The sequence below is a fragment of the Hydractinia symbiolongicarpus genome, chromosome 2 (genome assembly GCF_029227915.1).
Source record: "Hydractinia symbiolongicarpus strain clone_291-10 chromosome 2, HSymV2.1, whole genome shotgun sequence".
In the NCBI taxonomy this organism is placed as follows: Eukaryota; Metazoa; Cnidaria; class Hydrozoa; order Anthoathecata; family Hydractiniidae; genus Hydractinia; species Hydractinia symbiolongicarpus.
In genome coordinates this window covers 12,195,673-12,209,782 of record NC_079876.1, presented here as the reverse complement: position 1 = coordinate 12,209,782, position 14,110 = coordinate 12,195,673, and the positions used below count along the sequence as shown (strand labels likewise).

The window sequence follows — 14,110 nt, the reverse complement described above, 5'->3', positions numbered from 1 at the left end:
GCATACTTTATTTGTTAACTGTGCCAGATTTAGCCGAAAATGAAGTGGTTTTAATTTTTGGACCAATTTTAGCCTAAAATAGCATGTAGGTGACAAAAATCAAAATTTTGATGTCACCATTATGTTCAGCATACTTTTTTGTTAACTTTGCCAATTTTTGTTGAAAATAAAGTAGTTTTAATTTTTGGACCAATTTTGCCCTAAAATGACATTTAGGTAAGAAGAAATCAAAGTTTTGATGTCACCATCATGTTTAGCATACTTTATTTGTATACTGTGCCAAATTTTGTTAAAAATAAAGTAGTTTTAATTTTTGGACCAATTTTGGCCTAAAATGACATTTAGGTAAGAAGAAATCAAAATTTTGATGTCATCATCATGTTCAGCATACTTTTTTTGTTAATTGTGCCAAAATTTGTCAAAAATAAAGTAGTTTTAATTTTAAGACCAATTTTGGCCTAAAATAACATTTAGGTAACAAGAAATCAAAATTTTGATGTCACCATCATGTTCAGCATACTTTATTTGTTTACTGTGCCAAATTTTGTTGAAAATAAAGTAGTTCTAATTTTTGGACCAATTTTGGCCTAAAATGACATTTAGGTGACAAAAATCAAAATTTTAATGTCACCATTATGTTCAGCATACTTTTTTTGTTAACTTTGCCAATTTTTGTTGAAAATGAAGTAGTTTTAATTTTTGGACCAATTTTGGCCTAAAATGACATTTGGGTAACAAGAAATCAAAATTTTAATGTCACCATCATGTTTAGCATACTTTATTTGTTTACTGTGCCAAATTTTGTTAAAAATAAAGTAGTTTTAATTTTTGGACCAATTTTGGCCTGAAATGACATTTAGGTAAGAAGAAATCAAAATTTTGATGTCACCATCATGTTCAGCATACTTTTTTTGTTAATTGTGCCAAAATTTGTCAAAAATAAAGTAGTTTTAATTTTAAGACCAATTTTGGCCTAAAATAACATTTAGGTAACAAGAAATCAAAATTTTGATGTCACCATCATGTTCAGCATACTTTATTTGTTTACTGTGCCAAATTTTGTTGAAAATAAAAAGTAGTTCTAATTTTTGGACCAATTTTGGCCTAAAATGACATTTAGGTGACAAAAATCAAAATTATTATGTCACCATTATGTTCAGCATACTTTTTTTGTTAACTTTGCCAATTTTTGTTGAAAATGAAGTAGTTTTAATTTTTGGACCAATTTTGGCCTAAAATGACAATTAGGTAACAAGAAATCAAAATTTTAATGTCACCATCATGTTTAGCATACTTTATTTGTTTACTGTGCCAAATTTTGTTAAAAATAAAGTAGTTTTAATTTTTGGACCAATTTTGGCCTGAAATGACATTTAGGTAAGAAGAAATCAAAATTTTGATGTCACCATCATGTTCAGCATACTTTTTTTGTTTGATTTGGAAGAGAAGTGAGCCATAGGGGCCATCATACTTAGCCATACATTCATTTTACGATAGAAAAGTTGGGGAATGTTTGGAATGTTGAACGCCAAACATAAAAAGATATGGTCGCATTAAACAGTTATTATTTTGTCTAGTGATAAAAAATAGCGGTTGCTGGTCGCGTTAAGGCGGTGATTTACGATCCGATTAATCGAATTCGATTAGTCGGATTCGATTAATTGGATCGTGTTTCATGTAAAAATCGTATGGTTTCGGCATGCTCAGACTTGTCGAACTCTATTTTTAAAAAGTCGGACCGGTTCAACTTTTTCGATTAATCGAAAGGTTTTTAGCCAATTAAAAGGCTTAAAATCTGTACATCAAATGTGCGTTCAGAAAAATGTGGGTTTCATGACAAAAATAAACATTACTAGAGGACGTTTAAAAACAAAAAAGGTAAAAAAGAATTTAACAAGATTTTTATCAAAAAAGAAAATTAAAATAATCTTCTCGCTCTGACCGAAACTTGTTTAGTAACAAATAACACACTCCGTTTCTTACGTTTTCTTAAATTTTTAGTTGTTTTAATAATAACTGTAAAAGCAGCGAGTTCAACTCTGTCTTCACTCTCTAAAGACATTTTATCGATATGAAGTTATCAAAAATCTGTTCAATTTATATGAATGTTTAATATAATTTCGATGAGTCGAATTCGATTAATTGGATCGTGTATCATCACCTTGTTACCTGTCAAGTTTCGATTTTATTTTAATGCTCAATATAATTTTGATAAATCGAATTCGATTAATCGGATTGTGTATCACCGCCTTTAGACAGATAATTGTCCTTTAGAAGGAAACGAAGATAGGACATAATGTGGGGTGCCAATTAGAATTATTTTAAATGATTTTTTAAAAGGGATTCTACTTATAAAATATTAGCAAAAAGTTCATCCTGGATGAAATAATTTGAACATATTAATGAATATGAATAATAGTAAAGGTATGTAATAAAGGTATGACTTCATACCTTAATTACAATCTTATTTCTTTCTATTGTTATATCAGTTTCTTCCAGACATACGTGATTTGGTCTTCCAGAAACATAATACGCCTCAAGATAGGATTCATGATACAGCACTACAGTTAAATTTTCAATGTTCTTGTTACAAGCTGCATGTATTGTCCGTATTTCAAAATAAACTTCGAAATGCCTGGTTAAAGAAAAACAAAAAGTTAAAAAAATCAAAGGCCTTGAACACAAGATAAAAACAAATTTATATCTATATATAATTATCATACTGTAGGTCTGGAAAAAATATGGTGTGATCCTTCCAATGCAACGTACAAGATAATGATGGACGCGTTATGTTCATTCTCTTGGAGATATCCACAATGACCATAGCGTCGTTCTCCTGTATCATAGTGAACCACAACGAATTGCTACTCTGGTTGTCAACATAATCACTTAGCTGAAAGTAGGAAAGAAAAGGTTTATTTTGTAGAATGATTACATTGAACGGTGTATTGCGTTTATACTTACACCGAAGTGTATAGATAATTGTGGACTTAATATTTCTTCATCTTCTCCAAGCCACTCTGTAAGCTTATAATTCAATTTCGTGACGGGGTGAAGAATCAATTGTCGTGTAGTCGAAGGTTTGATGTTGTCTGTAAACTCATATAGATGAAATATGTTGATTGCTCCTGAGGCACTTAATGGCTGATTGAGATCTTCAAAAGCGTAGAATATTGTCTTATCATTGCCTCGTTTGTGTAGAATGAAGTTCACTTTTGCGTTATAAAATCCACCAACTGTGAAATCTTTATATTCAAATTGAACAGGAATGACTAAATTATTAAAAAAGAATAATACATTTGCTAGTTTGTTATGGTTGTTGTTGTTATTATTGTTGTTGTTGTTGTTTGTTTGTTTGTTTGTTTGTTTGCTTATTTGTTCGTTTATTTGTTTACCATTTGCATTTTACCTTTTCTACTTTCCTCGAAAAATTAAAATTATTGCACGCAAAGGCTTTTCGGTAGACAACGTTATAGTAACCAACTCAAAATCGATCGCTACAGGAATTTTTTCTTTACTTTTCAATTTCGCTTAGACCTTAGGTCCAATTTTACCAAAAAAAACCTTTCGCTTAAAAAAAGTAACAACTTCTAGGTATAATGTAATTTCATAAACGTTCGCGCTGCTTAGAAAATCCAAAAAAATGGGTAGACTTCAAACGTGTTGCAGAGGCTTCTCGGTTTTCGAGTGTTTTTTAGACGTTGCGTGAGGTATTCTGAAGCGTTATTTTACGGATAAAAAATAGAGCATAAAACAGCATCCTCTGCAGAATGCCGTAGTGTATATTCGTACACACTTTTGCCCATTTTTGCGTATGTATATGTTCATCCGCTATTCGTACGTAAAGTGCTTTAGGGTTAGGGTTAGGGTTAGGATTCTTTTTCCTTTTTTCTACGTATGAATAGCGCTACTTACTATTAATACGCATTTTATGTCATATTAAAGTGCGTACGAATATACAGTTCCGCAGAATGCTCTATACAAAATATAATACAACAAAAGTAAAGGTAAAGAAACCAATAAAAACATAATTATCTTCAGTATAAGAAAGGAATATAAAGCATGGCTGGTTGGATGATATTTTGTGCGCGTCATTATACAAAGTAAAACGCAATTTTAATTTTCTTTCTCGGATTTGACGCCTTCTGAAGCGATTGATGAAGTGTGATATTCCAAAGCACCCCTGTACAGGGGTGCTTTGGAATATCGTACAGCTGTACGCAAGTCTTAAATCTAGAAAACGGACAGGTAAGCTCTGACAATTTCACATTTTAGGGCACGCCACAGAGCCCGGCCTTTAGTTACCTGTTTTTATACTTAATATTCCTATACATAGAGTCGTAAAATGCTAACATCTCCGGAAGTGTGTAGTGGTAAGAGGAACTATGCTAATTGTTTCTATAAGCGTGGCTATACAGTTAATTTTGCGGTTGGTTGCAAAAAAGAGCCTGGATTCTGCATTTAAATGCACTTTAAGCAAAAAAAAAATTTTCATTGCTGTTTTTCTTCTGTTTTTGGTATCTTAAAGGAAAAAGAATATTGTCCACATTTGAAATCCACGGGTGTGCCCGCCCTTTTTATACCGCCAGTCAGGGAAATCCTCTTAATTAAGCTGTACAGCTTAATTTGGATGTCAGCTTAATTAGAATGTATCATACAGTCTAATTGGGCGTTTTACAACTTAATTAAGATGTACAAAACTTTGATCGTCGAAAACACACATTTAACTGAATTTTAGCATCTATCTAACTCAATAAAACCAATATTTACGTGCATACAAACATCTCCAATACATTAGTTTTTTCGTAGCACCCCGGAGATGCTCTAGAAGTTTTAAAAATGTCCGCTTAAATAGGCCGTATCACGTGACGTCCATCCTAACTAGGATGCAGTACCTTAAATAGACTATCGCTACGATGAACCGTTGTTTCAATTTACACTGGACTTGGTTTGCTGCCATTATGAATTCGAACAAGTTAAAATGAAACTACATGACCGGCGCGTTATTTGACGCCGGGCTTGCGATTTCTAGCATTCTTTATCCATATCTTTTGAACCCGGGGTTCTGGAGATACCATTCTTTTTTATAACGTAGTGATCAAACTGATGATGAAAGAGCTGCAGCGGTGATTCTGCTAAAATTTACATTTTTCGAGAAATCGGGGAAAAACTTTTTCTACCTCCTAATTTAGATGTATGTCACCTAATTAAGCTGTATGATACATCCTAATTAAGCTGACATCCAAATTAAGCTGTACAGCTTAATTAAGAGGATTTCCCTGACTGACCGCAATTGGGTGCATCTTGCTATCATTTTGCTTTAAAGACAGACAGATGTATATGGTTATAGATCTATTCTTATTAGTGTTGGCGCAAATGGTCATTTTACATTTTAATATTTCATTTTCACTTCCAGATGAAACCATAAACTTACCTATGCAGCAAATATATGAAAATGTAACGTAACATCGATTTTTGTCCTATGTAAATCACTTTTTATTGGGCGCTGCAAGACGGTATGTTCCTACCCCACTCAATTGACGAGTTTAATGTTGACACACTTTTATTTTGTCAAAAAATTGTTGCATAGCTCAAACTAGCCTAAATGGTCAGGTTTAATTCGTCTTAACACCAACATTAAAGAAGCGGGGAACTGCGCACGGCACGGTTGCTGAATATAAGTTCATGATGATTGTTGATTTTGAAGACCAAACCGAATGGCTTGGTCTGCTTCAAAGTAAATCAATTTACATGTTACAGCCATCACCATAAAAAAAAAAGATTTTGAATATATATTTTAATATTAAATATATTCGTAGAATAATAAAAATTTGATGTTTTTCACATAAAAATGAAAACTTTGCAGAACGGCTAGAGACGCAAAATATAAATCTGTTAAAAATACCAGTTTTGCTGAGTTATTTATAATTCAGTATTTTTACACATTTTCCAACGGGTGGTTAAATTAAAAAATAATGGCATATATTTCCCGTTATTGTGATGGTCACGGGTCAATACGCACAACATTTAGAAACAGGCAAAAATTAAAGATCAAAATAGCAAAAACGTTGAACAACATGTGACGAGCATATTTGATTTCCACCGACCGCTACGCAAGGGGGGATTTTTAAAATTGCCTTGAGGGATACAGAGAGGGACAGCACAGCTAGGCTGGGTGCACGGGTTTTTGATATTTAGGCTTCAGGCTAAAATATTTGCACAGACCCTGTCATTGCTTTAACCTGAGAAGCCAATAAGAAAACTTCGTTTCGTTTACAACTAATAAGAATACAGATTGTAAATAATATGATTTTCGCGATCTTCTAGCATGCTACATTCCTTGGCCAAAGCTTTGGACTATTACCAAAAGTAGTTTGAATTCTGGTTGTACGAATCGTGTCCTTTGGCTGTGCCTGTGGGGAATTTCTTTTAAGGTTCGCTTACTGGTGAAAACTCCAGAGTAATTTATATTATAGTATACTTGATATAAAGTAAGAATTATTGTATTTTGATTAGCTGGCTGGTGTCTTTTAGCTGATCTGCACATGCCTTTTGTGTAGTCACCAAGCTAGCTAACTTTAGAATAGTTAAAGCTAGCTGGCTACCAGAAAATCAAAATTTTTAGTTGGGTTAATAGTCAGCCAACTGGACGTAGGTACTCCCTTATTCTTTAGTTTTACAAGGGTTTTAATTAACTATTTCGGTAACTTTAAGATTTATCTTAAAGTTGCCGAAGTTATCTTTATCTATCTGATTTTATTTATACTTGCTTGGTAAATTCCCTAACCAATCAGATGCGTCCAGACGCATTTAAAAAATATTTTTTTAGACTTTCATTGGATAAAATTATACTTAAATTTTGTAAAATCACTTGTGCCTAGCTACAGGTAACCCTATCATATAGTAGCTAACTAGCTAGACATGTTTCATCGTGACACAATGGTGTTCATATTTCCAGACACCAAACACAAATTGACAGGCTAAAAAATGCAAGCAATAAGCTATAGACTATTTTATTTCGAATGTTATTTCCAAGATTTGTATATTACTCACTTATATCCATGTTTTAATCGTTTTTTACATCTGTATTATAACTGGGACATTTATGTTTCTCCGTAAGCTGAAAATCCAAACCACATATTCTCGGTCCGGGTTAACATTATCAATTTGGCATATTTGGATTTATCAGCAAAAATGATATAACATAAAAAAATTTACAATACCAAAAGATTATTAGAACAGGATTTATTGTAACTTAAAGTTTTTAAATTTTATAAGAGTTTGACCATACTATCTAACTGCACTGAAAATTGTTACATAAAAGAATTTGTATATATATATATAAAATATATAGTAAAGATAAGTTATTATCTGTCATTTTAGAAAAAAGAAGATGAAAAAGAGAGGATTTTTATATAAATGTGATAGTTTTTTCTGTTTTTTTGTATTTTTATATTAGAATAACCATTTCCAAACGAAAGTCTTGCCATGTATACCAGGGCGATTAATTAAGTAGTAGTGCTTATTCAGCAGGGGGCGGTTATTCTATAATTCATGGTATTGCCATAATTTGGTTATTATCGCTACAGAGTGTAGCACTTGGATTTTTTTATATTTTTATTAAAAAAATTTGTAGTCAAGGTTCACACAGCCTTACAATAATTTTAACATGTTCTTAAACTTTGAGAGTTATGTTCTAATATACTAACATATTTACGCTGGGGCTTACTTTGTTTTTTCTTTGTTTTTAAACTTGTTAAACTTTGGTTGCAGATAACATGCATCGCGTTTTTGTTCTCTGAGGATAATCTCACACTATATGACATATTTTAATCCCAGACCTATCATCTCTGCTGATGGCGGAAATCTTCAAGCCATTGGACTTCTTGTTTTATTATTTTATACTAACTACTGAACGTATTGAACAAATTGATATTAACTTTGTGAGTGAAGATAAAAAAAGTAAAGAATCGTGAATGAAGATGAAGCCACCACCAATGCGCGTTCGATTTGCTGTTGAATGTTTTAAATGCATTTCCTATTACTTTTCAACATGGAGATAGAAAAAAAGATAGATATTGAACTCTTTTGTTTCTATTCGTAGCCCTGAAGTTTAGTGTTTATAACTCTCGTACTTTGTGCAGGAGCCCGGGGTTCGATTCCCAGTGTCGGCGATTCAATATGGGTGAGTGAATGTTACCATAGCTCCGGGATAACCAAAGCCATTTGATAAAAATTGGGGAGATGGCACAATGTGCGGGCCCGTTGGATGAACTATTCATGTTGTCTTTTTAAATTCTTACACGTGTCAGTTTCAGTAAATTTCATTGGTCAAGAAAACAATCGAATGTTAATAAGTTATAACATTACGTAATTGATTAGCGGGTCAAACAATAGTTTATCTTAAAATGGGTGATATGCCTTTTGTGTGTCAGCAAAATCAAAGTAAAAGAAATAGAGATCAAAGAAAATTCTATTATCTTTTGCATCTATTAACAAGAAGCCCTGGGGGCTCTAAGAATTACCGAGCGCTACCAAAATATTTGATGAAAACCTGCTAATTCGTTGTGTTATTGTGCCAAACATTCAAAGGGGTTTGGTGCATGAACCTCTGAAGATAAAGCCCATCAGTGACATTATATCTTAGAACAAACGCAAACAAAACGAAACATGTCATAATAAACTCACATTTTAAAAGAAATTGCTAACAAAAAATACAGCCTATCATTCATGGTTGAAAGTCTTGCGATTGAAACGTTTATGGTCTTAAACGGCATTAGTTGACAAAAAATCAAAATTTTGATGTGACCATCATTTTCAGCATACTTTTTTTATTAACTGTGTCAATTTTTGTCGAAAATAAAGCAGTTTTAATTTTAGGATAAATTTTAGCCTGAAATGACATTTAGGTGACAAAAACCAAACTTTTGTACCATCATCATTTTCAGCATACTTTATTTGTTAACTGTGCCAGATTTAGCCGAAAATGAAGTGGTTTTAATTTTTGGACCAATTTTAGCCTAAAATAGCATGTAGGTGACAAAAATCAAAATTTTGATGTCACCATTATGTTCAGCATACTTTTTTGTTAACTTTGCCAATTTTTGTTGAAAATAAAGTAGTTTTAATTTTTGGACCAATTTTGCCCTAAAATGACATTTAGGTAACAAGAAATCAAAGTTTTGATGTCACCATCATGTTTAGCATACTTTATTTGTATACTGTGCCAAATTTTGTTAAAAATAAAGTAGTTTTAATTTTTGGACCAATTTTGGCCTAAAATGACATTTAGGTAAGAAGAAATCAAAATTTTGATGTCATCATCATGTTCAGCATACTTTTTTTGTTAATTGTGCCAAAATTTGTCAAAAATAAAGTAGTTTTAATTTTAAGACCAATTTTGGCCTAAAATAACATTTAGGTAACAAGAAATCAAAATTTTGATGTCACCATCATGTTCAGCATACTTTATTTGTTTACTGTGCCAAATTTTGTTGAAAATAAAGTAGTTCTAATTTTTGGACCAATTTTGGCCTAAAATGACATTTAGGTGACAAAAATCAAAATTTTAATGTCACCATTATGTTCAGCATACTTTTTTTGTTAACTTTGCCAATTTTTGTTGAAAATGAAGTAGTTTTAATTTTTGGACCAATTTTGGCCTAAAATGACATTTGGGTAACAAGAAATCAAAATTTTAATGTCACCATCATGTTTAGCATACTTTATTTGTTTACTGTGCCAAATTTTGTTAAAAATAAAGTAGTTTTAATTTTTGGACCAATTTTGGCCTGAAATGACATTTAGGTAAGAAGAAATCAAAATTTTGATGTCACCATCATGTTCAGCATACTTTTTTTGTTAATTGTGCCAAAATTTGTCAAAAATAAAGTAGTTTTAATTTTAAGACCAATTTTGGCCTAAAATAACATTTAGGTAACAAGAAATCAAAATTTTGATGTCACCATCATGTTCAGCATACTTTATTTGTTTACTGTGCCAAATTTTGTTGAAAATAAAAAGTAGTTCTAATTTTTGGACCAATTTTGGCCTAAAATGACATTTAGGTGACAAAAATCAAAATTATTATGTCACCATTATGTTCAGCATACTTTTTTTGTTAACTTTGCCAATTTTTGTTGAAAATGAAGTAGTTTTAATTTTTGGACCAATTTTGGCCTAAAATGACAATTAGGTAACAAGAAATCAAAATTTTAATGTCACCATCATGTTTAGCATACTTTATTTGTTTACTGTGCCAAATTTTGTTAAAAATAAAGTAGTTTTAATTTTTGGACCAATTTTGGCCTGAAATGACATTTAGGTAAGAAGAAATCAAAATTTTGATGTCACCATCATGTTCAGCATACTTTTTTTGTTAACTGTGCCAAAATTTGTCAAAAATAAAGTAGTTTTAATTTTAAGACCAATTTTGGCCTAAAATAACATTTAGGTAACAAGAAATCAAAATTTTGATGTCACCATCATGTTCAGCATACTTTATTTGTTTACTGTGCCAAATTTTGTTGAAAATAAAAAGTAGTTCTAATTTTTGGACCAATTTTGGCCTAAAATGACATTTAGGTGACAAAAATCAAAATTATTATGTCACCATTATGTTCAGCATACTTTTTTTGTTAACTGTGTCAAATTTTGTCGAAAACAAATACCAATTTTGGCCTGAAGCATCAATACTAGACTTCTCAGTAGTTAAGGAGCTTGAGTACGAAGTTTACATCTTTGACGGACCAACGTGAAATCCCAGGGTCGATTTTTTCTCAAAAAATGCTCCGAAAGAAAAAACGACGGTTTTAAAGAATTTCCTACGCCTTCGGGCGCGGAAATTCAATGAAATTACACTATTTGAAAAAAAAAAAAAAAAAACTCTTAACTCCTAAAGTTTTTTCCATTTTTGACTAAATTTAAATTTTAGTAAATCTTTAAGCATATTCTGCTTTATACAGAAGGTTGGAAAACTGGTTTATAAAAAGCTTATTTTTTAAATAACGAACATAATTAAAAGCTGTTATAACAAATCACTTTTCCCCTGAGAGAGAAAAGCAACACACCATCTACAAAGTAGACATACTTTGTCTAAAAATCACGTTTTTACATATAAAAATCCAGTGTAATGCCAATCGCACATGGATATTAAATGATGCTGGAACAATAACAATTTGAATAGCATTTTATTGCTCCCTGAGACGAGTTCAATCTTCTTCTCTATTTCTGAAAAGTAGTAGGAAATGCATTTGGTTATCAGTTATAATTTATACAGCAATGTCAGAAGTTTTACACCATTGGTAGTTGGTACCCATGGAGGTGTTGGAAACGAGTGGAGCAAGTTTCTATCTATGCTAGCGAAAAAATTGTCGGAAAAAACAATGAAAATTATGGAACTGTAATAACGTGGCTTAGAATTCGCCTTTCAATGGAAATAACTCGTGCCTTACTACTCTGTCTAAAAGAGTTCCATCAGACAATATGAGAATATCGGGGACCAAGGTCTCGATAACGTTGTTAGTGGTGTCGATTGAAGTAACTTTTCCAATTTCTTGCAAATTTCTGTGTGATTTCGACTTTTTCGGCCTCAATAGCGTCTCTTATGGCCTTATTCGTTCAATATATCTACTCAGTTTTCTTATTGTGATATTCTTCAACTATTTATATGTGTATCTGTTTTTTAGCTATTATATTTAACACTTACTGTTTTTATTGAACTTGACCTTTTATTTATTACTTGTATATATAGAACATTTAGAAAAACTTAACTCATATTACATTTTTAATACACGTAATATAATTAAAATATGTTAAATGTTTCTCTAACATATTGAAAGCTTCATCATAATTTTAAGTATCTGATCACTAAAGCAATTTTAACCTTAACTTGCAAATTGTGACTCCCCTGATGCCATGTTTGATCTATCCCAACTCTGTTTACCACAAAGCCCGTAAAGTATTCCTTTGTTTTTATAACAGAAGTAGGGAAAATATTGAAAATGGAGGGATTTTTTTTGCCCACTAAAAAATTAAAATGTATTTAAGTTTGTAAACTAAAAATATGAATTAAAAAAACAAATATAAAAGTAGACCGGAATATAAGGGCACAAAGTTTGTACAAACAGCTATGGAAGGAGAAGTCGATAGTTGTAAAGTACTTTGGTTCAACGAAATGCTTAATAACAGTGCTTTTTTGACCGCCACCACGAATCTCGTGAAATTAAGGCAATTTTTCTTTTAGGCGATAAAAAATCGATTGACATCGATTGATGCAATAGCAGGAGTGATTTTTACTTTTGCCAATCGAGGTCGATCGATTTGAGCAAAAAAACAACAGTGGTATTTACTTACAGTTGTAGTGTGAACCTTGGTAAGATGTATCAGCAACAAAACTTGTTATTTTATCCTTGCTGCAGTAGCAATAACCTCCCGTTTGAAAACTAACGGAGGTTATCATCCATTGTTTAAGAATTTTTTCTTTATAACAAAGAACTGCACAAGCTCTGCGATCTGCGAAACCACTTGTGGAAAGACCAGCCGTATCGGAGTAACTTTGCTTGCCATTGGTATAACTTAAATAAAGCTGGACGTCACCTAGGCAGTAGAAAGTAAAACTTTGTTTCCAGGCTACTTTGCGTTTTTAAGGAATTTAATTACAGCGATAATTTTAGACTGTTTCGTTGTAACTGCTTAGCGATAGTTAATTTATTCAAAAAATAACATCGAGGTAGAATGATATTCATATGAAAAGTTTAAACTTGAATTTTTCTAAAAGTTGACAAGTTATTTTTGAATACTATTCGGAAAGTAACATTTGTTTTAATTTTAATCAAGTGTTCACAAAAATGCCAAAAAAAAGAGATAGCGATCAGAAACTTTTATGGAACAAATCATGTTTAAATTTAAAGGATTTCGATTCACCTTTGTCTCCAGAGTTTTTGCCTTCTTCATATGACAAAAAACCCTGAGGACAAAGGTGAATTTCGATTATTTTATTTCTGTGAATCGACTGCTTTTATTTATTTTTTGGAATATATCTTTTCACGTCACTAAAGGCGGAAATATATCCAACATTTCATCCAACATTTCTCGTCATTTTCACAGTGTTTTACATAACTTTCAACTTTTCAAATACTTTTTCGAACGTCATTTTAACAAGGGAATGTTTTTTACGAAAACTTTGTAAACAAATCTGCACTAAGGAACAGCATTTAAAAACAGTGAAAAAAAGGAACCAAGCTAACAGATTAAGTGATTCAGAAGATGATTCTTATCAACAAAGAGAAAATTTTGAAAACAACGCCAGAAAAAAAGCTGATAAGAGAAAGAAACAGCTGAAAACCATTTGTGAACTGTGAAATACTTGCATACGTTATGTTGGATGAAATGTGTTGGATTAAGCAACTCAAATGTGAAATTCGAATTATTCAATATTCGAAGCAAAATGCGAAGATAGAAGTTAGGTTTTAAAACGATGAAGTGTAACAAAAACTGCTTAATTTTTTTTAATTTCGCGTATAAGACGTTCAAAAATGCGCCTGAAAATTTATTTTTGCGAATTAAGCACTTACGTAATTAACTGGAAATAAATTTATGTATATACGTCAAATCGCGAATTTTGTGAAAATTTTTGCTGTATTTATAGCTACGTTGTCACCAAATTCGCTTATTTTCTTTCATTTTTTAAAAGTCAATTTTACGATAGTTAAGAAAAAATTTAAATCGAGTTACTTCACAGAATAAGAATAAACATAAATTTAAAGCTTAAATGGAATTGTAAAACTGTTTCGGTAGAAAAAGGAAGATTTATAAAGTGAAAATGTATGAGAAAGTCTTTTGAATGAATTCTAACTAAATTTCAAAAGTAATATTTACGGGAATGACACAAAAAAGGTTAGAAACATTTATAGTGTACATACAGTGTAAATGTAGTGAGATTCTTTTTATACTTAAAAACCAAAAAACTTACCACGCGCTTCATGAATGATTTTTAAAAGTAGTTGAACAAAAAACGGCGCAGAAATTCTCATTTTTTCTTTAAAATTAATTTTCCACACCAGCCAGATCGCCCGTTAAACAGTAAATAAACTGTATGCATATTTAATTT

At 31.4% G+C, this 14,110-nt stretch overlaps 1 protein-coding gene across 1 annotated transcript in view; it reads right to left on the bottom strand.

Annotated features, from left to right (window-relative positions):
- LOC130629452 (uncharacterized) overlaps positions 1-14,110 on the bottom strand; it is a 19,981-nt gene extending 5,871 nt beyond the window's left edge. Inside the window, exons 1-5 of the mRNA XM_057442655.1 lie at positions 13,973-14,110; positions 12,355-12,597; positions 2,965-3,272; positions 2,724-2,893; positions 2,452-2,635 (exon numbers count right to left, since the gene is read on the bottom strand). Of these exons, the coding sequence (XP_057298638.1) occupies positions 2,452-2,635; positions 2,724-2,893; positions 2,965-3,272; positions 12,355-12,597; positions 13,973-14,033 (966 nt within the window). The 5' untranslated portion in view covers positions 14,034-14,110. The remainder of the gene's footprint in view (positions 1-2,451; positions 2,636-2,723; positions 2,894-2,964; positions 3,273-12,354; positions 12,598-13,972) is intronic.